General features: G+C 43.8%; 1 protein-coding gene across 13 annotated transcripts in view; it reads left to right on the top strand.

Moving 5' to 3' along the window:
- Window positions 1-19,878, top strand: part of FOXP1 (forkhead box P1) — a 601,805-nt gene that overhangs the window by 512,750 nt on the left and 69,177 nt on the right. For all 13 annotated transcript variants that reach the window (XM_032648540.1, XM_032648545.1, XM_032648541.1 and 10 more), the window contains one exon: window positions 4,077-4,281. In XM_032648540.1, coding sequence (XP_032504431.1) covers window positions 4,077-4,281 — 205 coding nt within the window. The remainder of the gene's footprint in view (window positions 1-4,076; window positions 4,282-19,878) is intronic.

Consider the following 19,878-nt stretch of genomic DNA (forward strand, 5'->3'; position numbering starts at 1 on the left):
GAAATGTTATAACGTGCGTTAATTACATCTTTGGGTTTATTGTTGGCAACATCACCGGCTGGGCTGACACACCCATTGGACTCGGCGTCCACCTCTCTCATCTTTTCCCACTGCTCCTGTACTATTAAGTTTCTGCAGTAAGGTTCATTGTTATAGTACGTCAGTTAAGCTGTCCAAAAGAGGGCAGTTGGGCAGTGACAACAAGACAAGCTCACGTGTAATGTGAAAGAAATGAATGTGGTGATGTATGAAGTGTAATCTCTGCGGTAACATATCAGAGACACCGGTTGGTAATCTACTAGTCATGGCGTTGATTGATACGCTTAGCATTCTGCTCTAACTCTTAGCCCCCGTGACATTAAGACGACGCATATTTACGGTCTAAGGTGGTGCCTTTGTGTGCGCCCGGGATGCATAAACGCAAATACAGATATTTCTCCCAGTGAAGTGAACCACCAGTGTCATTGCCATCTCTCTTGGAATCAGGAGGTTGGTTTTGTCTCCTCTAACCCCTCGCCCAGAGTGGCTGGAGAATTCAGTCATGTTGGACTACAACACAGGTTTTTTTTTTTTTTTAATCAGAGAGATGATGATGGCTTAAAACTGATGTCATTATGAGGTTTAAATCAACTTTCTGCCTGCTTGAACGTGGTCACCTGGCTCTGGAGGTACAAGGACAGAATAAGGTTGATCAGCTCTGTCTTGGAGCCAGTGATACCTGGGGTTGTAAAATTGAGTTCCGTGAACGGTAATCTGTCAACTGTCCCCGCAACATACATTTTTTAAACCTGTGTCTGCATTTTCCTTTATAATGAAGGGGCCAGTTGTCCTGGAAAAAGACATGTAGCAAGGCACAGGGTTTATGTGTTAAAAATGCTGGTAATGCCCCACTTCAGGATATAATCATCATGGTTCTTTTACATACCTGTACGGTCTTGGCTAAGTTGCCTTAAACATGCATGTAAATATCAAAGTATATGAAGAAACAGAGAAGAATATCTTGAAGCCTCTTCCACACACACACACACACACACACACACACACACACACACACACACACACACACACTCCCAGAGGTTTTAGGTTATGAAACGGAAGGACTTTTCTTTGGATGTTTTTAGGGCTGTTGTAGGGCCTTCTCTCCGTTTTACATTATTAGCGTGTGTCTGCTTTTCCCTTGGTGTCTTTAGTCATCTCATCTTCCTCAGCACCTGTAATCCCATAAAGAAATAGACTTTCAGTATCATTCTGACTTTTTAATTCTTTAAAATGTAAACTATAGCTGGGAGAAAATTACATTCCTGCTGATGTACCTGTTAATGGATTTGTTTAACTTGGTACTGTTATTCCTATCTACCATTTTTTGGGAAGAAATGCATGCTTTCTGGATATTTGATGTCCATTTAGTCTGATGAGTGACCAGCTTACCTTTTATCTGTCACAGTTCTATCATGAGATCTCGGCTGTCAAATAACAGCATCGTTTGGTAGATAGTATTCATTGAACTAACAGTTTAACATCACTAACAAGGTGTAACATTGATGGAGGAGACCAATTTGACTGCCTTTTTGTGAGTCTGATGACAGTGTTCTTCACCGTTATTATCACATTGAAATTTGACCCAGAAGGATGCCTCGTTGTCAGTCAGTGAGTTCCTGTTTTATTTACCGTTTCTCCTTCTGGGCGAGGGAACTGATTTGCTAGCCTTATTGGACTAGAAGGAGAGGAGAGTAGCATTAAAGTACTCGGTGGGCATAACGAGTGTAACAGGGCATTTCTCTTTGTCTCTATTCGCTGGATAAACAGCTTACTCTTGAAACACCTTCCAAGTTCTGCTTCTGTCGAGGGGAAAGTGTTAACACAGTTCTTAGAAACCGTGGTGTGTTCTTCCTTCTTCCGACCTCCCATGCACCTGACCCAGAAATCAATTAGTCTGAGTTGAGAAATAGGTGGCTTGTTCTTCTCATGCGTATTTACTCCCCAGAAAATAAAACTGGGTGTTGACTTGTGTGGCTTTATATCACTGTGCTACCATCCACAGACAAGCCTATTCACTATTGTTTCAGTTGAATAAATAGTGGTCGGAGGGTCAGCCATCTTCGCAGGTAATTGGTGTGCAGACATCAGCGGTGGCCTGTTAGCTGCAGACACACCCCACATGTCACCTCGCAAGGTGTTGGAAAATAATAGCCCAGATGCGGCAGAACCGGACACGGGATTGTGTGGTGACCTTTCCCTTTGTTTAATTTGCCTCCGAGGTTTAATTTCAGGGGACAAGTCATAATTGAATATGCCTAATAACTAAACGCTCATTTGGGACAAAATCCATCAAAATATAATTGGCATTTGATTCTTATGAAGGAAGAAGAAACCCGACTTGGCTGTCGAGGATGCGTTCGAGGAATATCTGACCACTTAATGTATCATTTGAAGCCTCCTTTGTAATATTTATTAATTGCAGAGACTCGGGCGTTTGAACATTTTCGTGGAGAACCGTTAGGAGAGACCAACTGTTTTTGTTAACGCTCCTCTCAGAAAGGCGGGGAAGGTTATTGGTCTGCTGTGCAATAATTTACTCCTCTTTGATATGCAAACGATCCACGGTGAATATAAAAAAATCCTATCAGACTCATTTCACAGTTCTTAACCACTCGGATTCTCTGGAGTCCATCGCCTCATTAGACCAGTGCTCTCCAATGCTAGCATAATTAAAATCTTTAACAGTTTAGCAAAGTAAAGATGTTTGGCTGATCACGTTGAGATGATTATCTGTCCATTGTATTCTAAATGACAAAAATAAATTAAATTTAGACCTTGGCATTTTTTATTATGTGTTTCAAATGAATGCAATGCGCGCAGCCTTCTTTTTAAATTCAGTACCTTAGGTTTGGTCAGAAACATGCCTGTTTCGGTTGCTGCTGTATAGTTAGAAAATGGCAGGCTTTCTAGGATAGCTGGGTTCCAGTTGATTGAAACAATGAACTGTGATCCAGGCGTCCAGTTCTAACGCGGCATTGCCTTGTGATGTCCAGGGGCTATGATTTCTTCCAGGTTGTCCTCCTAGGTTGTTGTCTTTGTCGGTTGCCATTCAGAATATTTTTTCTTCTCTGTGTGTACGCACTAGAATATGCCTTGAGGTAGGATTTGGAAATCCTGAGCTGTAGAGGCATGCCGCCAGAATAAAGGCTGCAGGCCCACAATAGTGAGATTGGCATCCTGATTGTATCTCTTCTTGGGGGAAAAAAAAGCAAGTTGACACTTACTGCCTAAGACCCATGTCCATTCTGACCCCCTTAAAAACAAGAGAACTTTACTGCTCCAAGTTTCTTTCACGTTTTCATTTCATTCTGCAATGGTTCATTAGCATGGATCTAAGAAATGACAGTAATAATAGTGTTACTTGTATAAAAAGTTATACAGTTTTTCAGTAGACACGTCCATCAATTAAGCATGTGGTACAAGAAACCAAAATTAATGAGGAAGATAGGTGTGTTAATGAAATAATCATAGTATAATCAATTTGACTGTTAAAAGTTGAAAAGCATTTCAGGAAGACAATATGAATTCATAATTTATGTCTAAAAGTGATTAATAAAAACTGTATTTAATAACAGAGCTATTTGTCATCATTTAAGGCTTAAGCACAAGAATTATTCATTTTGTGGCTCGTGTTGTCATAATAGTACAGTTGAACAAATTTATTTTGAGCCCTTCTTTGTGTCTAAAACTACAGTAACATCTATCTGCATTTCCCACCACCACCACCACCACCCCCACCCCCCCGCAGCGATTTAGAAACAACAGTTTGGATGGAGGCATACAGTCTTTGCAAGAAGTAGCTGTGTTTTGAATCCTTTTCGCGGGTGTCTTTTATGTGTGATGAGGGCACTTCAGGGGGAGGACACGTTCGTTCCTACCGTATTTGCCTTAGTTGAGAGGGAAGGAAAAAAACTGAGCGCACCAAACCCGCTCCCCCCAACACTAGGCTTTGTTTACTGACTCTCTGATTTAATTACTGTTTGAAGAGGACGGAATTAGCTGTTAATTGATTTAATTATCCAATTTGTTTGTTTCAGGCATGATTCCAACAGAACTGCAGCAGCTCTGGAAAGAAGTGACAAGTGCTCATACGACAGAAGAAACCACGGGCAACAATCACAGCAGTTTGGATCTGACCACGACATGTGTCTCTTCCTCTGCACCTTCCAAGACCTCCTTAATAATGAACCCACATGCCTCTACCAACGGACAGCTGTCAGTCCACACTCCCAAAAGGGAAAGGTAGGAACGCCCATCTGAGATGTGTCCAAAGCTGTCTTTGACGCGGAGGGGTGGGTGGCCGGGCCTCGCCATATCTTGGTGATCTCTAATTGGATCCATGTGACTGGAGTGTGCATATAATTACTGCAGAATGTATTCAGTGTGGTGCGGGTGTGAAGCATCTGATTCTTGTCACCTTTTCAACGTGGAATTAGCACTTATGTAGATCGAACCTGAGCTTGGGAACTCGGGCAGAGTCTTTTGGTCTCTCATCGGATGGGTTGGATTTCCACGCTTCCAGACTTACTCTTTCTGCCAAGTGCCCGCTCCGTACGAGCTGATTTCCTTGGCTTTAAACGTCTTCTAAGGGAATAGCGTTGTCTGCTGTAGGCTGTGTTGAATCATGGTTTGAGAAAAGGTAGAACACACACTACTCGGCACTGCCCTCCTTGGAGGCAGGGAGCCCACCTTTTTCATCATCATGTCCCCAAAGTACTTGGCCTTTTTTTTTTTTTTTTTTTTTTTTGGAAACCATCAGTGAAGGTTTGAGGGCATGGAGAGATGGAAGGGGTCCACGTGTATACACACAAGCATACACAGCCACTTTTCCTGCTCACGGGACATATGGTAGCATTGACTCAATTTCTGTCTTCCTGTTTGGAAGTTAAGACTTTATATTTTTTAATTGCCCGGAGCTTCACTTGGATGTTAGTTGAAGGTGAGGTTGACTGGGAGGTCCCAGATACATCACGTGAGAAGACAGCTGTAAGAAAAAGGAAGCTGTGAATCCATGTTAGTATACCTTAGCACGCAGAACTATTAATTCCACTGTTCGGTGCTTTTCCAAGGTAGAAAGTATATATAAAACCTTTTCTTTTTCAGTTTAATGCTTTTAAACTCTTCCCTGTGTATTTCCTATGCAGAGTGTCCACCCACAGAAGGAGAGAAACCTCAAAAGTAGTAGGTGATAGTAAGTGTCACTTCCATCAGGAAAACCAGATTATTTTGGTTGTTTTAATAAAAGTGACCCAGTGAGAGAATTTTGAATTTTATTTTTCAGTTAAGCAGTTACACATATAATTTCATGTATTTCTTGAAATATTGACCCTTAAGAAGCCCACTGATTTAACTAGATGTGTATCCTTATACCAGCAACATTTTATCCATTTAGAGCTTAGTAAACACAGAAAACAGTATATGAATGTTTGTGTAAAAACCATGAGAGGTTTCCAGAGATGAGATTATATATGTTTTAGCCAGAACTTGCAACTGTCCTTTTAAAATCACTTTAGAGTTTCTGTGGCAGACACAGAAGGACTAAAAGATGCTTATAACTTAACTGGTTTAGAAGAGCTTGAAAAACAGAATGGTGGGCAGTAAGAATTAATTTGGAGCCATTGGACCAAATGTGGCTTCTTTTGTTTCTAGTGAGCATAGATTTAGATGTCTGGAGACCAGTCTTAGCTCTCGCTTTATAATCTTTTAGAATGCCTTTGTAAGTAAACAGACAAACAAACTAGACCTTAGATAGCTCTTGAAGAAAAGGTTCTAGGCTGCTGTCCTTTGCTGTCCTTGCGTTTGGTACCCTGAGGTTGATGCTGTTCGTTTACTGCAGAGGGATCGAATTACATCTTTATCCATAGGCAGAGCAGGAGACCATACGCTGAAAAATGCCAACTGATGCACTTCAGGTATTTGTTGTAATCTTGTCAGCCATTGTGGAGCCTGCACAGATTTCCTGTGACACGGAAAGCTCTCCCTGTTTAGATGCACCATGCTCAGTTTCATTCTAAAAGGTTATGTATCTGGAGTCAGGTAGTAGATTAGCAAGGAGGCGAATAGGAGAAGAATAGCCCTTTTCATGTCTTAAGGTGCATTCGAAAGTAAATGGATCTCAGAGGCAGTCTAATTCTAGGAGAATCAAGTTTGTTGGATTTCTCGTTTTATGGTCCTTACGTGTCTGCACAAAAGTTGGGCTTAATCTTCATTTATACTACCTGCCAGCATTCGAATAAGGATCAGAAAAGTATTTCGATTCCACTGAACCTTAAACTGGATATAAAAACAGGCTGACTTTTCCAACTGTTCATGCAAAGAAGAAGCAACTATGAAATTATATGCTACGTGCTTAACCTCTTGGACCTCTCAGGTTCTATTACCTGGGAGGTTCCTGGGCGTGGCTGGGTTAAAACAGATTCTAGTCAGCACATTTTAACCGAACGTAGCAAATTTGGCAAATGAGTACCTTAGGTTAAAGGTATGTCAAAAACTTAACAGACTTAAAAAATTGATCACTAGAAATTGAATTATTAGTTAGCCAGCTTTGTATATAAGGACTTATAAATGAGTGTTTTTACCCTCTGAGGGTTTATTTTAAAATCTCGTGTGATATTACTGTTGAAACAGAGGAAGATGGTTAAAAAAAAGAAAAAAAAGCTGTCACTATCGAAATATGTTCTCACTTACACAGTGAGTTGTCATTTGTCTCAGGAGTCCCTGGGAGAAGTTTCATCCCTTACTCACCAAGGGCATTTGTGAAATGGATCTCTTTCGAAGCTCTCCCTTGATTGCTACGTGATATTCCCCACCACATCCCACCCCCGGTGCTCCTGGACCTGTAGCTTAGGTTACCAGCTTTAAGGATTCTTTCTGAAGGGACTTGGGGAGCGCTCTGTGTAAAAATTCATCGGGCCACGGTGATATCGCGAGAGTTTTGGTGTGTTTTCCAAGTTGCGAGGCGTCTCCCGATCAGGACTGGGCCGCGTGTTTCCATGCCATGTGGAAGACCTCCCCCGCCCCCTTGCATCCTTCGGGCTCCCACGAGCAGCCGCCGCAGCAGCAGCTCTGGGGTTTGGTGAGCTGCAATCTGTTCAGGAGATAAATCATGTGCTTGGCCCGACACTCCTACTCTCCTCTTTAATTTGTCTTACACAAGGAAAATTATAATTAAATCATTCAGGGTAAACCCTTGAGTGTAGAGAAGGGAGAAAAAAAAAAAAAAACACACTTTGGTAAAGATTGCCAGTAGAAACCCACTTCCCCGTTGCGCAGGGTAGAGCCATGTATCAATATTCAGCACCGTCAGGGGAGGAGCGGCCCATGTGATTTGCGAGGCAGTTGCCCACGCTCACATCAAGGCTTGTTAAGATCCTGTCCCCATGCAATCACGGGCCTTCCGCGTCGTTAGAATTCGGCACTGGCGCCATGCTTCGTGCTTTGATTTCCTCCTGAGGATTTAATGAATGTTTATTGTGCTGATTTTATATATATATTTTATATATATATTATATATACACGTAGTATGTATATATTCATTGGCGCGATAAACCTACCTGTGTTGTCAGGGCCTGAGAGAAGCGTGGTGGGAATGAAGTTCAAAAGGCAGGAGCTAAAGAGAGCTACAAAGGGAAGCAGGCACATTCATACTACCTCTTACTGTCATTTAATTCCACAGGACCAGGGCGTCATGACTTCTTTGGTAAATAGACAAAACTCCGACCCGGGATACCTGTAAACACGGAAGATAACTCTCTCGTTTCCGTAACTCTGTCTGACTGTCTCACTTTAGGAAATTCCAAGTTTTGGTGTGGGTAAACAAAATCAACGGCGTGCAAATGAAACATTTATTAAAATGCTAAATTTAGTAAAGCCCTCTGAGCTTCTAGGATCAAAGCAGCTATGTAAATACAAATAGCAATTACGACTTAAGTAATTGCCTGAATTAAAATTCTATCACATTATATCATGGTGCACTAGGGAAAGGGCAGGGAACTCTCATTTAATCCATTTTTTTCTCTGTGCCAAGCAGCTGGCTAAACTCTTACCTTTGGAGGGATGTCTCAGTTTTAGCCACGTGACTGCTGGGAAACAGGAGGGTTTATTATACCCATTTTACAGGTGAGGAAGTTGAACCGTCAAGATTTAAATAAGTGACCTGGGGTCACAGAACTCGTTAGTGGCATAGCCGAGATTGAAATTCAAGTCTCTCTTTTACTTCATAAAGCAGCACTTAGAGATTCCATTCAGTATAGAAGTGAACACTTAATTATGATAAACTAAAATCAGTGCTCCTAAAAGAAATTGGGAAAATTCAATTCAACAGCACGTGTACTGACTTAAAATCCTAGAGTTCCCTCTGTTAAGGTGGATACAGATAGTTCCTAGGCGTCTCGCGAAGGGAGGGTGGGTGGAGAGGATTTGCAGTATGTAAATCATTTACGGTCTGAAATGGCACATAAAGAACAAAAATGGACCCCATGCAGGATTTGCACACAGGCAGATGCAAAACAAGCCTCTCCCTCCTTTCGGTGTATCCTGACTTTCCTTCCTGCCTTATAAATCTTGCGTTTCCTCATTGAACACATCATCTGGTCTCTATTCTGTTTCAGCTGTCCCTCTGTAGTCCATGTCAGAGATAGGCCTTTTTTCTGATCCTCCCCAGCTTTTTGCTTTTAGTTCAACCACCATTAGTAGATGTTTTATAACTTGAATGTGTCTCAGATGCATAGCTCTTCTAAGTATTTGTTCCAAGGTTTTCCTTAAGCATTTGGTGAAAGGTTTCTTTAAACTCTGGAGAGGTCCCAGGTTGTGCGGCCTCTTCTTGCTTTGAGGCTGTCGTATTCTCAGAATCAGGTGACCCACATTGGGCACCTCTCTCTCCCTCTCTCTCTCCCCCCCCCTCTCTCTTTTTCCCCCCCCCCTCTCTCTCTCTCTCTCTCTCTCTCTCTCTCTCTCTCTCTCTCTCTCTGAGGCCTAACCTGCCTTCTGTCCCCACAAGGTACCTTCCTTTTCCTTCTCATCTGTTGACACAGCCCTGTGTATTCCAATTGCTTGCGATTTCCACACTTCCTAGCTGGCAGCTGCCTTCAAATAACCCCTGAAGGTTTTTGCTTGGCTCGTGGACTTTCAGACAGTTTCACTTGATTCACAGTCTCTGTTTTTGATTTGTGGCCTCTTGACATATTGCTGTGGATTTGACTGTATAACAATAACATTTGTGTTGACCAGCCCTTCTGTTTTCAAAAGGCAAGGGACTCTGAGTCGTGGACATGCTTGGTGTTTCGTTTCCCTTTCTTTCTTTCTTCTTTTTTTTTTTTTTTAACTAAATCCTCTGTTGATGAGTAAATATTGGTGCTCTTGGTTTCCTCGCTAACATTCTAGAAGCTTGGTTTCAGAACTCTTCTGGTTACACAAGCATTTAGCTTTTTTGCATATTTTCATATTCATATTTAGGGCCTCTGGAGCCAGAAATTTAAGTAGTAAGCTCTAGGTCTTGTGACTCTGAATAGGTCTTCCTCATTTCAACCTTTTTTTTTTTTTTTTTTTTTTTTTTTTTTTGTAGTTTGAAAATCAGATCATTTCTTTTGTATTTCTTTTGATTCGAAGCACTTGAGCAAACTAGCGACCCCAAATCTTCCCTCCCCGTTAGATTCTTTTGGAGAACCTGCAGTCACGTTGTCCCAAATTGTCCTCAGAATTCTCACTGCTACTTCTTGCCCATATAGGTTGAGGCGTTTGATCTATTACACAGGTCAGCAAATTATGGCCTACCGGCCGAGCCCGGCCCACTTCTTATTTTGTAAATAAAGTTTTATTGGAACACAGTGAGGCTTATTCATTTACACAAAGTCTGTGGCTGCTTTCACACTACAATGGCTGGCTTGCACACCATCGTAAAGCAATTATACTCCAATAAAGATTTAAAAAAAAAAAAAAAACAACAATGGCTGGCTTGAGTAGTCACAGCAGAAAGCGTATAGCCCACCAAGAGTAAAACATTTACCATCTGGCCATTTTACAGAAAAAGCTGGCCGACTCCAAGGTCAACCATCAGACCAGTGTCTCCCAGATTGCCTGATGATAATGTCACAGGTATTTGTTAAAACATAACTGCTTCCTAGGCCTCTCCTGTGAAGATTCCATTGGTCTGAGATGGGGTGTGGGAATTTTCTGTTGGTCGTGCCTACCCTAGATTCTTGCTCCTCGAAGGCTGTAGATCAGCAACTTCAGCATCAGGTGGGGGCTCATTAGAAATGCAGACTCTCGGGCCCCACCTTGGATCTACTGAATCAGGGTCTGCATTTTAACCCAGTCCCCGGGGCCTTGACGCGCCCGTTCAAGCTTGAGAAGCGCTGCAGGTTAGCGTGCTCAGTTGACCTGGGTTTGGACGCTGCTGGAAGGAACAGAGTTTCCCCCCCACGTTTTGATGATGCTCCCAGACACGTTCAGTCCACAGAACCAGTGGTTTGCGATTCCGGGGTGAGCCAACAGGGTACCGGTACTGCTACTGCTGGAAGGAATCAGAAGCTGGCGTATGGTGGTGATGATCAGGCAGCTAACTTTTATTGAACTATTCCTTTGTGCCAGTCACAATGCATAAAGGACTCGACAGAAGCGTTAATACTGATTTTCCCATTGTATCCTCACGACAACCCTGTGGGGTCCTGTTCTCTTTGTACAGGTAGTGCTGGGCCCAGAGGAAATTTATAACTTGCGTGAGCCAACCAGCTAGCTAGGGACCAGGCAGGGACTGGAACCAGGGTGTCCCCGAGCCTAAAGTCCTTGCAGTGGCTGCCACGTTCTGCTGGTTCCCAGATGGGAACCACTCTGCTCATCAGAACCACCTGGTCTCCACCCCAGACTCTGGGTTACAGCCTCCAGGGGATAGAGCTTGGGGATCAGAACCAGGCCGTAACCTTCCAAGGTTGGGCCATAACTAGGGAGAAGCCCCACGCGTTTCTCTGCGGCCCGTTCTTCTCCCCCGCCGCATCTTTTTGCAAAGAGGGAAGGCAGGGCGCTGCACACAGGTGATGAGAAGTGGAGAATATAGAAAGCAGGCGGGGCATGTCCTGTCAGGTGTTGTAGGGACAGGAAAGAGAGGAGGGTGCGGCCAACTGCAGAGGCCTACACTCAGGTGCTGCTTTCTGCCCCAAAGCAGACTCTTGGCAGCGTCAGCTGTCCCACGTCTATCTGCAGGGGAAGTCGCCTGTTTAGGCCAAAACTGTCCCTGCTTATGTCGGAAAGACGCTCCTGGGGACATATCAACATTTCATGCCCCAAAGTGCTACTGGGTGTTTGGCGATCATCGCGTTTAGAAGAGCTGTGATCAGTTTCCTCCTTCTGCTTGAAACCAGTTGTTTCTGGGTTTTAGAAGTAGAAGGAAAGCTTCTCTTAGGGTGGTGTGCCATGGTGCCGTGTCACCTCCCGTCATTCCACACGTTCAGGGAGGGCAAAGGGAGGACACCTTGAAAATACTGCCACATCCTGGGGGATCAACTTATGGATTTTCTTGACTGTTCACTTCATGGGGTGATGAAAAGAAAAACCCAACTGTTATTTTCAAACAGCTGTTACGTCTTATCTCAATAAAATGCCTTTTACCATAGCACAGCATCATTAGACCCTATAAATCTTTTTCTATTTATTGTGTTTAAATGATAAATACTTTCCAATAAAATGACATCATGGGTCTGGAGAGTCACATTTGTTTTACAAGTTTCTCTTAAATTCGGTTGATTTTCATTTTTTTTCTCCCTTGGGATACTGCTTAATATGAATCTCAACCATGGGCCATTTCATGTCCAATGTCCCAGATTTCTCGTGAAAGATCAGCTTTGAGCCCCCATTTTCTTTCATTATGGAGGTTAGTCATTCTTTCCTGATGAGGTGCTCTTGCCGACAGGGTTTTTTCCACCCTCTCCCTTGGTTGGCACCCAGGTATCCCATAGGTGCTCGCACTTGTGTGGAAACACCTAATGTACGTTAGCTTTCTTAACGTTTATTCCATACCAAGGGTGAAAAGGAAAGCACACGACAGAAGAACGGTGAGGACCCGTCTTTTGGGAGCTCTGATGGCATAGCCTGTTGTACTGGGTTTTGCCCTTTTACCTGTAAAAGAGTCTGGTTGAAATGTACACTTTACCCCTTAGACTAACTGAATAGAAAATTTTCTTTGGTGGCTATGGATCCATCCAAAAGTGGAAAGGGAGGCCAAGGGTCAACGGAACGCTGTGTGACTTGGAAAACTCCTAGTGGCCTTCTCGCTTCAGTGACAACTAGGAGTCCCGTGCTTTTCAGCCAGCGATGGGGCCCAGTGAGGAGGAACCTATCCAAGAGGCTGAAATGGAAGGCACGTCCTTTTTCAAGATTTACCAAGATGCCATTTTGCACCAGGGCCACCTGGCAGCCTGGCTCTGCGGCTCTTTCCAAGGGAGGCACCACTGTGCAGACCTGCTCGCTCGGGTGATACAAGTGAGCGGCCTCACGTGTACGGCCGTCCTCACTTTCTTCATTCCACCGCGCTTTGTGCTCCGTCAAGGCCTAAGTATATTACAAAGCATATTCTCCTCATTAAAACAATAGTGGAAGCTCACAAAGGGAAATTGTTAATATGTGTTCCAGCTTGTCATTTCTGCCTGTGTGAATAAAGCAGATAACCGTTCCTCTGGGAAACTATTTCGGGAATTGAGCAACAGATACGCTAGCCAGAGAATTCTCCTAACTGTAATTTTCCTTTTTGTGTGTACTCAGAAATAACATCCTGCTGGGCTCCTCCGCGCCTCTGCACAGACAGAGCACAATTGCCACAGCCCAGGTGGTGTGACTGCGGGACAGTCCCCTGGGCACATGTGGCCAGGACTTGTACAGCTTGTTCAGTGTCTTCGTCCATATGGCAGCGTGTCCCATTCACAGAAAGGCGCCGGGGCTGGGCCTGGTGGGTACCGTGGTCAGTGCAGTGTGAAGAGAAGCCCTCCACTCCCAGCGACCTCCGTGGTGCGGTTGGCTTAATGGCAGATCTGAGTGATCGCGTACACGCGCGCGCACACGCGCGCGCACACGCGCACGCACACGCTTAACTAAGAAATTGCAGAACAGTCTTGCTGGTTTCCTTCCCACGTAACCCCTCCCCCCCTTTATTTTTTAGAAGCCAATGGTTAACCCAGCAGGTATAATTCAGGTCCGTGAAACATACCTGGTTCATAGAAAGTCATTTACACGTACACACACACCTTTCTGGGTCGTTGTTCGTGAATTAAGTCAATTTAAGTATGACGTGCCTGTCCTAGAATTCGTCTATAAACTTTGCAGATTTTGTTTTTCTCTCTCTCTCTCTCTCTCTCTCTCTCTCTCTCTTTTTTGTATTGTGAGAACTTACTTTCATTGTACAGTTTGGGTGGCTGGGCTAGTGGTTTTAGTTTTTACATCTTAAAAAAGAGAAAGGGAAAAGGAAAAGCAGATCATTACCAGCCTTAGAAATCTGAGAGTAAGACATTCCTTGGAGGGCTAGAACTGAAAAGGGAGAATCTAGAAAACAGATTTCCCAGTGAAGAAGGTGAAAAACAGGAACATTTTAAAAGGCACTTTGGAAATTTTACCAGAAGGCAAAGCCTTCTCCATTTATCTCCCCAAATGTTGTTCTGCTTTTGTGTAACTATTTGGATTCTCGTTTGGTAAACAAACAGACCCCATAGCAACTGTAGCTGATGTATTTGTACTACCTGTAAGACTTCCCTAAACAAATGGTCACACTTTTATGACCTTCAGATTTCATTCCTTTTATAGTCTTCAAGGAAATCAGTCAAATGGCAAGTTGATCTTCCTTTCCTTTCTCTTTCTTTTTCTCTTTCTTTCTTTCTTTTTTTCCTTTTTTTAAAAAAAATATGTTGAGGTCTGTCTTTGAAGGATCTGTTCTGTGTGTGTATTTTACATCCTGGCTGTGAATGTTGAGTTTGAAGGTGTATTATGGCAAAAGGAAAGAGAAACCTAAAGTGTTTGTGTAAATGATGTGGTATTTGCTTTCAAGAGGGGCTGTTTTAGTCATCTGGTGGAATTTCGGGTTATACATCCAAAAGGCTAAAAAACTCCACTGAAATGATTACTTATAGACCTTCAAATTGGACAGGCATCTCTGGCTTCGTGTCTCCTTTTTTTATATCTGAAATATTGATGGTAACATTCTGGTATACATGAGCCCCTATATTCAACTTACATTTTTCCGTATGAGTCATATTTACGACGAGAACAAGATGTCTCCGTGTTAAAGATCAGTGTGAGGAATAAATGGCAGCTTACTTTAATTAGAAAAAAAAAAATGACACCAAGAGCTGGAATAATCCAGTAGTGTTTGAATAAATTAGAGGATTGTACAGACAGAAGTAAGAGAAACTTAACAAGGATAAATGGGGAAGTTGTCCAGAGTTCAACAACAAAAAAAAGCCTGCCTTTGCAGGACAGAAGTCACCAGACAGTACCGAGGCAGGTCCGCTTATTCTGCAAAACTTCACTAACCCCGTCCCAGGTGTCCTAGGCTTCGAGGGATAGAACCGTGAGCTTGACAAAGTCTGACCTCGTGGAGCTGATGTTGCAGTGGAAGAGAAATAGAACAAACAAATAATCACGTAATAAAAAGACAGATAGGGGGCTTCCCTGGTGGCGCAGTGGTTGAGAGTCCGCCTGCCGATGCAGGGGACACGGGTTCGTGCCCCGGTCCGGGAAGATCCCACGTGCCGCGGAGCGGCTGGGCCCGTGAGCCATGGCCGCTGAGCCTGCGCGTCCGGAGCCCGTGCTCCGCAATGGGAGAGGCCGCAACAGTGAGAGGCCCGCGTACCGCAAAAAAAAAAAAAAAGACAGATAGAATTAAGATCTGAAGAAAAAAAAAAAGTGAAGCAGGAAGAGCGGGGCTAAGGTCACTGTTTGGATAAATGGGTTTGGCAAAGCCTCTCTGAGGAAGTGACCCTTGAACAGACATGAAGAAGTCAGGGGAGAGCTCTCCAGGCAGAGGGCACAGCAGAAGCAGAGGACCTTGAGGCATGTTTTGCTAGATCATGGCTCTTACCTCGATTAGTGCGGGGGCGGCTTTGTTGTTTAGTGGTGAGGAGTGTGGACTCAAACCGGACGGCCTGCATTCCAGGGCAGGCGGGCCCGCTCCACGTACTTAATCTTGGTGCGCCTCAGTGCGCCCTCTGTGAAACGGGTATGTTACCGAGCCTGGCCTCATAGATGAAATGAGTTCGTACACATTTTAGTCTCTGGCACACAGGCAGTGCTCCGTGAATATTAAGTGATTATTGATGATTTAATTAATTAAATATTAATGACTCTTGTTTATTGTTAAAGTCATTTATTCGTTCACGCCGCCTTTATTGAGCATTTACATACTAATAACTCTATAGATTCTGGGAATTAAAAGATGGCTCGAACGTAGGTCTTTCCCTTAAGGAGCTCACAGTCTAGAGAGACAAACACAGAGGCAGACACCTGCCAGCGCAGTGGAAATAATGCAGTGATATGAAGATAGGCAAAATGTGATGGAGTGTATAGTTTGTTAAACATGAGCACTGGTGGAATATCGTCACGTCTGTATTTCCACACACCCCCCACGTTTGCATCAGGTGAGATTTTTGGATGCAGGGGACTCCAGGAAGGAAAGGTTCCATGTCCCTTGTCGAATGCCACACCCCGGTCATCTAGCACAGCCAGCCTGGCATGTGGTTGGTGCTGCATCTCACTGCAGAGACCGCGTGTTCAGAATACAGTGAATTTATGAATTTGATAAGGCTCAGGAACTCGTTCATAGTAGTAGCTACCCGTTGGCCACGGATGCTGTAGAAGTACCTGGTTAGTCTTTGTCGATATTGATACTTATGTGCTCCAAACAGGAGGGAAAATGTGGATTTCTGGTTACATTGATTCTCAGTCTTTAGCTTGCCTCAGAATCATCTGGAGGACTGGCTAAACTACAGATGGCTGGACCCTAGCCTTACCGTGTCTGATTCGGTAAGTTGGGGTGAGGCCTAAGCATGGGCATCCCTGACAAGTTCCCAGCGACCGAACTCTGAGAACCACTGCTGTAGGACCTCCCAACATCTGTCCTGACTCCATGGCGTTCTTCCCCTTCTCCGATTCAAAGTGACAGAGGAGGGATCTTGATAACTATTATTCACTAGTCTTTCGGACAGTCTGGGTCCAGTGCCAAGACTCAACATTTCAAAGAGAACAGGTCTTGAGACTGTGACCCAGTGTGAACTATTTCATGGAACAAAATTCATTTTAAAATGTCCTGATGTTGGCCTTTAAATCATTTGTAAGTACTCTGGCTCTTTCTAAATTTTTTTTTTTTTTTTTTTTAATGTATGAAATTGCTTTTTGTGCTTTAGTCACCTGCCTTCTCTCATCCTATTCCTTTGAGCATTGAGCTTCAATTGATACTCAAAGGCCCAGATCAAATATTACAGAATTTTATGTTCCAGCCGTCTGTTCAATTCTCTCTCTTTCCCCTCAACTGGGGAATTGGGCAGAACTCTTCTGGAGAGGATGAGAACTTAGTCACAGTCTATACCAATGACCTCCAAATGTGTTTGATTAGTCACCCCATGAATATTAAAACTTTCGAGTATGCACCCCTACTAAAGATACTTTTAATCAATTATATACATGCTTAACATAGTACCTGTAGTACAAAAATTAAAGAGTAAGAAGGTGAGAAATGTATACACATAGGTACACAAGTATCTATTCATACAAAAGTTCTAATATTAACACATGCATACAGAAGCGGTAATATTATCCCTGCACCCTCCCACGGATCTTCTTACGCATCCCAGTTTATAGACTCTGATCTAGGAACCCAACACGGTGCTTAAGCACAAAGTAGGTGTTCCGTAAAACACGCGGAGGGACTTCCCTGGCGGTCCAGTGGTTAAGACTCCGCGCTTCCGCTGCAGGTGGTGCGGGTTCGATCCCCGGTCGGGGACCTAAGATCACACGTGCCACGTGGCGTGGCCAGAAGAAGCCCCCCAGTAACCAAGACAAACAAACAAAAACGCTGAATCGAAGGCAGAGAAGAGTTTAATCCAGTGACCACTAATGAAGCATCTTGTACTGCTGAGACATAAAAGGAATGACATAAAGTAGGAAGTATTTCTTAGGCAACATAAATGCAAGTGCCTAATGGTTTTGAGCCACTTTATTTCTCTAAGTCCCTTGTCCCTTCACCTCCTGCTTCCTGATCTGGCCCTCACGCTTCTGTTACGTGATTCTTCTGGTTCTGGAGTATGCTTGTGCTGACTTCCACAGAGTGTCAGGGGCAGGGATTAAATGAGAAGAATTAAGTGTTGGAACTTTCGTTTATGCTCTTTGGTTTTCCGGGTCTTGTTGTTTCCTCTAACATATGGACAGGGTTCCACACAGACCTCGTGACTCACCAGTGCAAACACTTGCATGGACATGATGCGCATGCCTGCCTAATGGTGTTAATATCTTTTGGATTAGTGGTCCCTATGTCTGTATTGACACAGTTGCTCACAGCCCCTCTTTGGAAAGCATTCTGTTTTCTTAACAAGATCCCAGTGTTAATGCTGCCAGTGGGAAGCTCTCACTGACAACCTCAGCATAGCGATCGCCCTTATGGGTGTCAGAAACAAAAGCTGGACCTCTGCCTCTTCTTGTCCTTTTCCTTTATGTATCCCTTCACTTGTCACCATGCAAACAGGCATTCGGCCTTTGTCATCACCCGCTCTGTGTTGGTGATGGATCAGCACACACCGACCAGCCCACAGGTACGCCCCCTCTCCTTCTCTGCTCCGTTGTCTTGCTGTGCCACAGGCTTCTGAGAATCAAGATGGCGTGTTTTGCCCAGTGAACCTGAAAAGGGAGGTAGAGCCAGATTGGAGGGGATGGTGAAGAGAGTGACTGCCAGACTTATGACCTGTCATCATGGCCCCCCATTGGTGAAGCAGCTGATTTAACATCGATAGTCTACACATAGGATGCTCCCTGGTCCTAAAGGATAGGGTCTAGTCCTCGAAGCATCCGACACACTGCCCTGTGCTCTTGTGGCTTTTGTGGGTCTTTGTCCCATCAGTCAAGGGTAATTCTGAGGCTCTTCCTTCCCTGTTGAAAATTCAAAAAGAGACTTACCACTGGGTCACTGTCGACTCAGGAAGTAAACCCAGTTACAGACTGCCTCTCCTTGAGGACTCCTTCACGCACTTTTGTTTTCTGAAAGTTTAGTCATTTGAATGTGTGCCCCACTGTCACGAGGTTTGCCGTATCTGCTTAGATGACTGTTGTAATTTATATTATTTTCTTTAAATCGAGTCATTTTTAATTTGAATAAAATAAGCCTCATCCTTAGACACGACATCTGTGAAACCAGAAGTTGCAGACGCTAGGTATATTTTTGGCTAATACAAATAAATTAAAGTAAATCTGCCGGTTTGTAGGAATACGCACTCTTGTTCTTCCTGACATCGTGTGGGCCACCGTTGAGTCCGTGTATATCACCTATTGGGATATTTTGGTAGGATTTCCCTCTCTACTGAGGAGGGGCCTTGACTGCATATGGTACTGTGCCAAGTGGATTGAAACCCTGCTTTCATGATACCCCCTGGTTTCCTAGAAAAGCCCAAGTGCGTCACTCCCCTTCCTAAAAAAGTTAATTCAAGATCCTACTTGTTCACACATACATCCTCTCCTCCCAGGTTCAGGGATGCCATGAAGGCTTAGAGGATACCCAAGGCAGCCCTAGAGTCTGGGACCTGTGAAGCTTTGAGTTGTTGTCAAAGCCAGATTCGACAGTGTGCTCCGGGGTACTACTGACCAGTAGAGTACCTGGCAAACACTGTTGACTGGCCAAGTCACTCAGTAGATCCGTGCTAACGTGGAACTGGTGTTTGCTGAATAGAAACAGGAGATGATGGCCTCTTCCCGGTGCTGACTTCCTTTAGTCTTACCTGTTTCGTTATATTTAAAAAAAAAAAAAAAAAAGACTTGCATATAATTCTTAAATAACTTTGGGCCAGTGAGAGTTTTCATGAGTTTGTACCTATTGCTTGGTGAGGTTGCCCAGTGTCTCCGCTTTCCATATTTATCCATCCCCAGTTTGCTTTTCACCCCACAGTTAACAGAGAAGACAGCTCACGTGTGTTTCTGTAAGTACGTTCACTTTTAGGTCAGATCCAGAACAGGGAACTCTCAAGCTCCTTAGAGCTCCAGGGTCCAACAGCATCAGCGTTATCCAGGAGTGTGCTACACATGCGTAGTCTTGGGTCCCACCCTAGAACTGCTGGATTAGAATCTCCATGTTAAAAAGATGTCCAGGTGATTTACAGCTATAAGAGAATTTGAGAAGCATTAGTCTTTGATTAGCAATGGAAAAAGGCAGAGTGCGCATCCTTACCTATAGATCCAGTTTTAATCCTTTTATCCCACGCAACAATCTTTGAGTCATTCCCTTGCCATCTTCAACGTTTGCCATACCTGCATATACATATTACAAGTTTTTACTTTTTCTTGAAACTGATTAACTTAAACAGGGTTTATAAAAAGCTACCCCTGAGAAGTCACAGATCTGATGTCAAAATTGTTTTCCAGTCTACCTGAGCGTGAATCCATAACTCCGAAAGCGAGGGTATTTTTATGTAACTCAGTCACCCAGCTCACCACGTTAGTTGCCCGTGCCCTAATGGGGTCCGTTGTAGAAAGGTGACGCTGTATTTCTTTCAGGATAATTTGTATTTCTGTGGGGGGGGGGGGGGGGGAACGGATGTAAATAGTTAATAGCTTGTATTTCAGATGCGAAGTTACTTAAGGTAGCCCTCACGTCTCGAGGCACGATAT

Source organism: Phocoena sinus, chromosome 11, assembly GCF_008692025.1.
Source record: "Phocoena sinus isolate mPhoSin1 chromosome 11, mPhoSin1.pri, whole genome shotgun sequence".
NCBI classification, from domain to species: Eukaryota; Metazoa; Chordata; class Mammalia; order Artiodactyla; family Phocoenidae; genus Phocoena; species Phocoena sinus.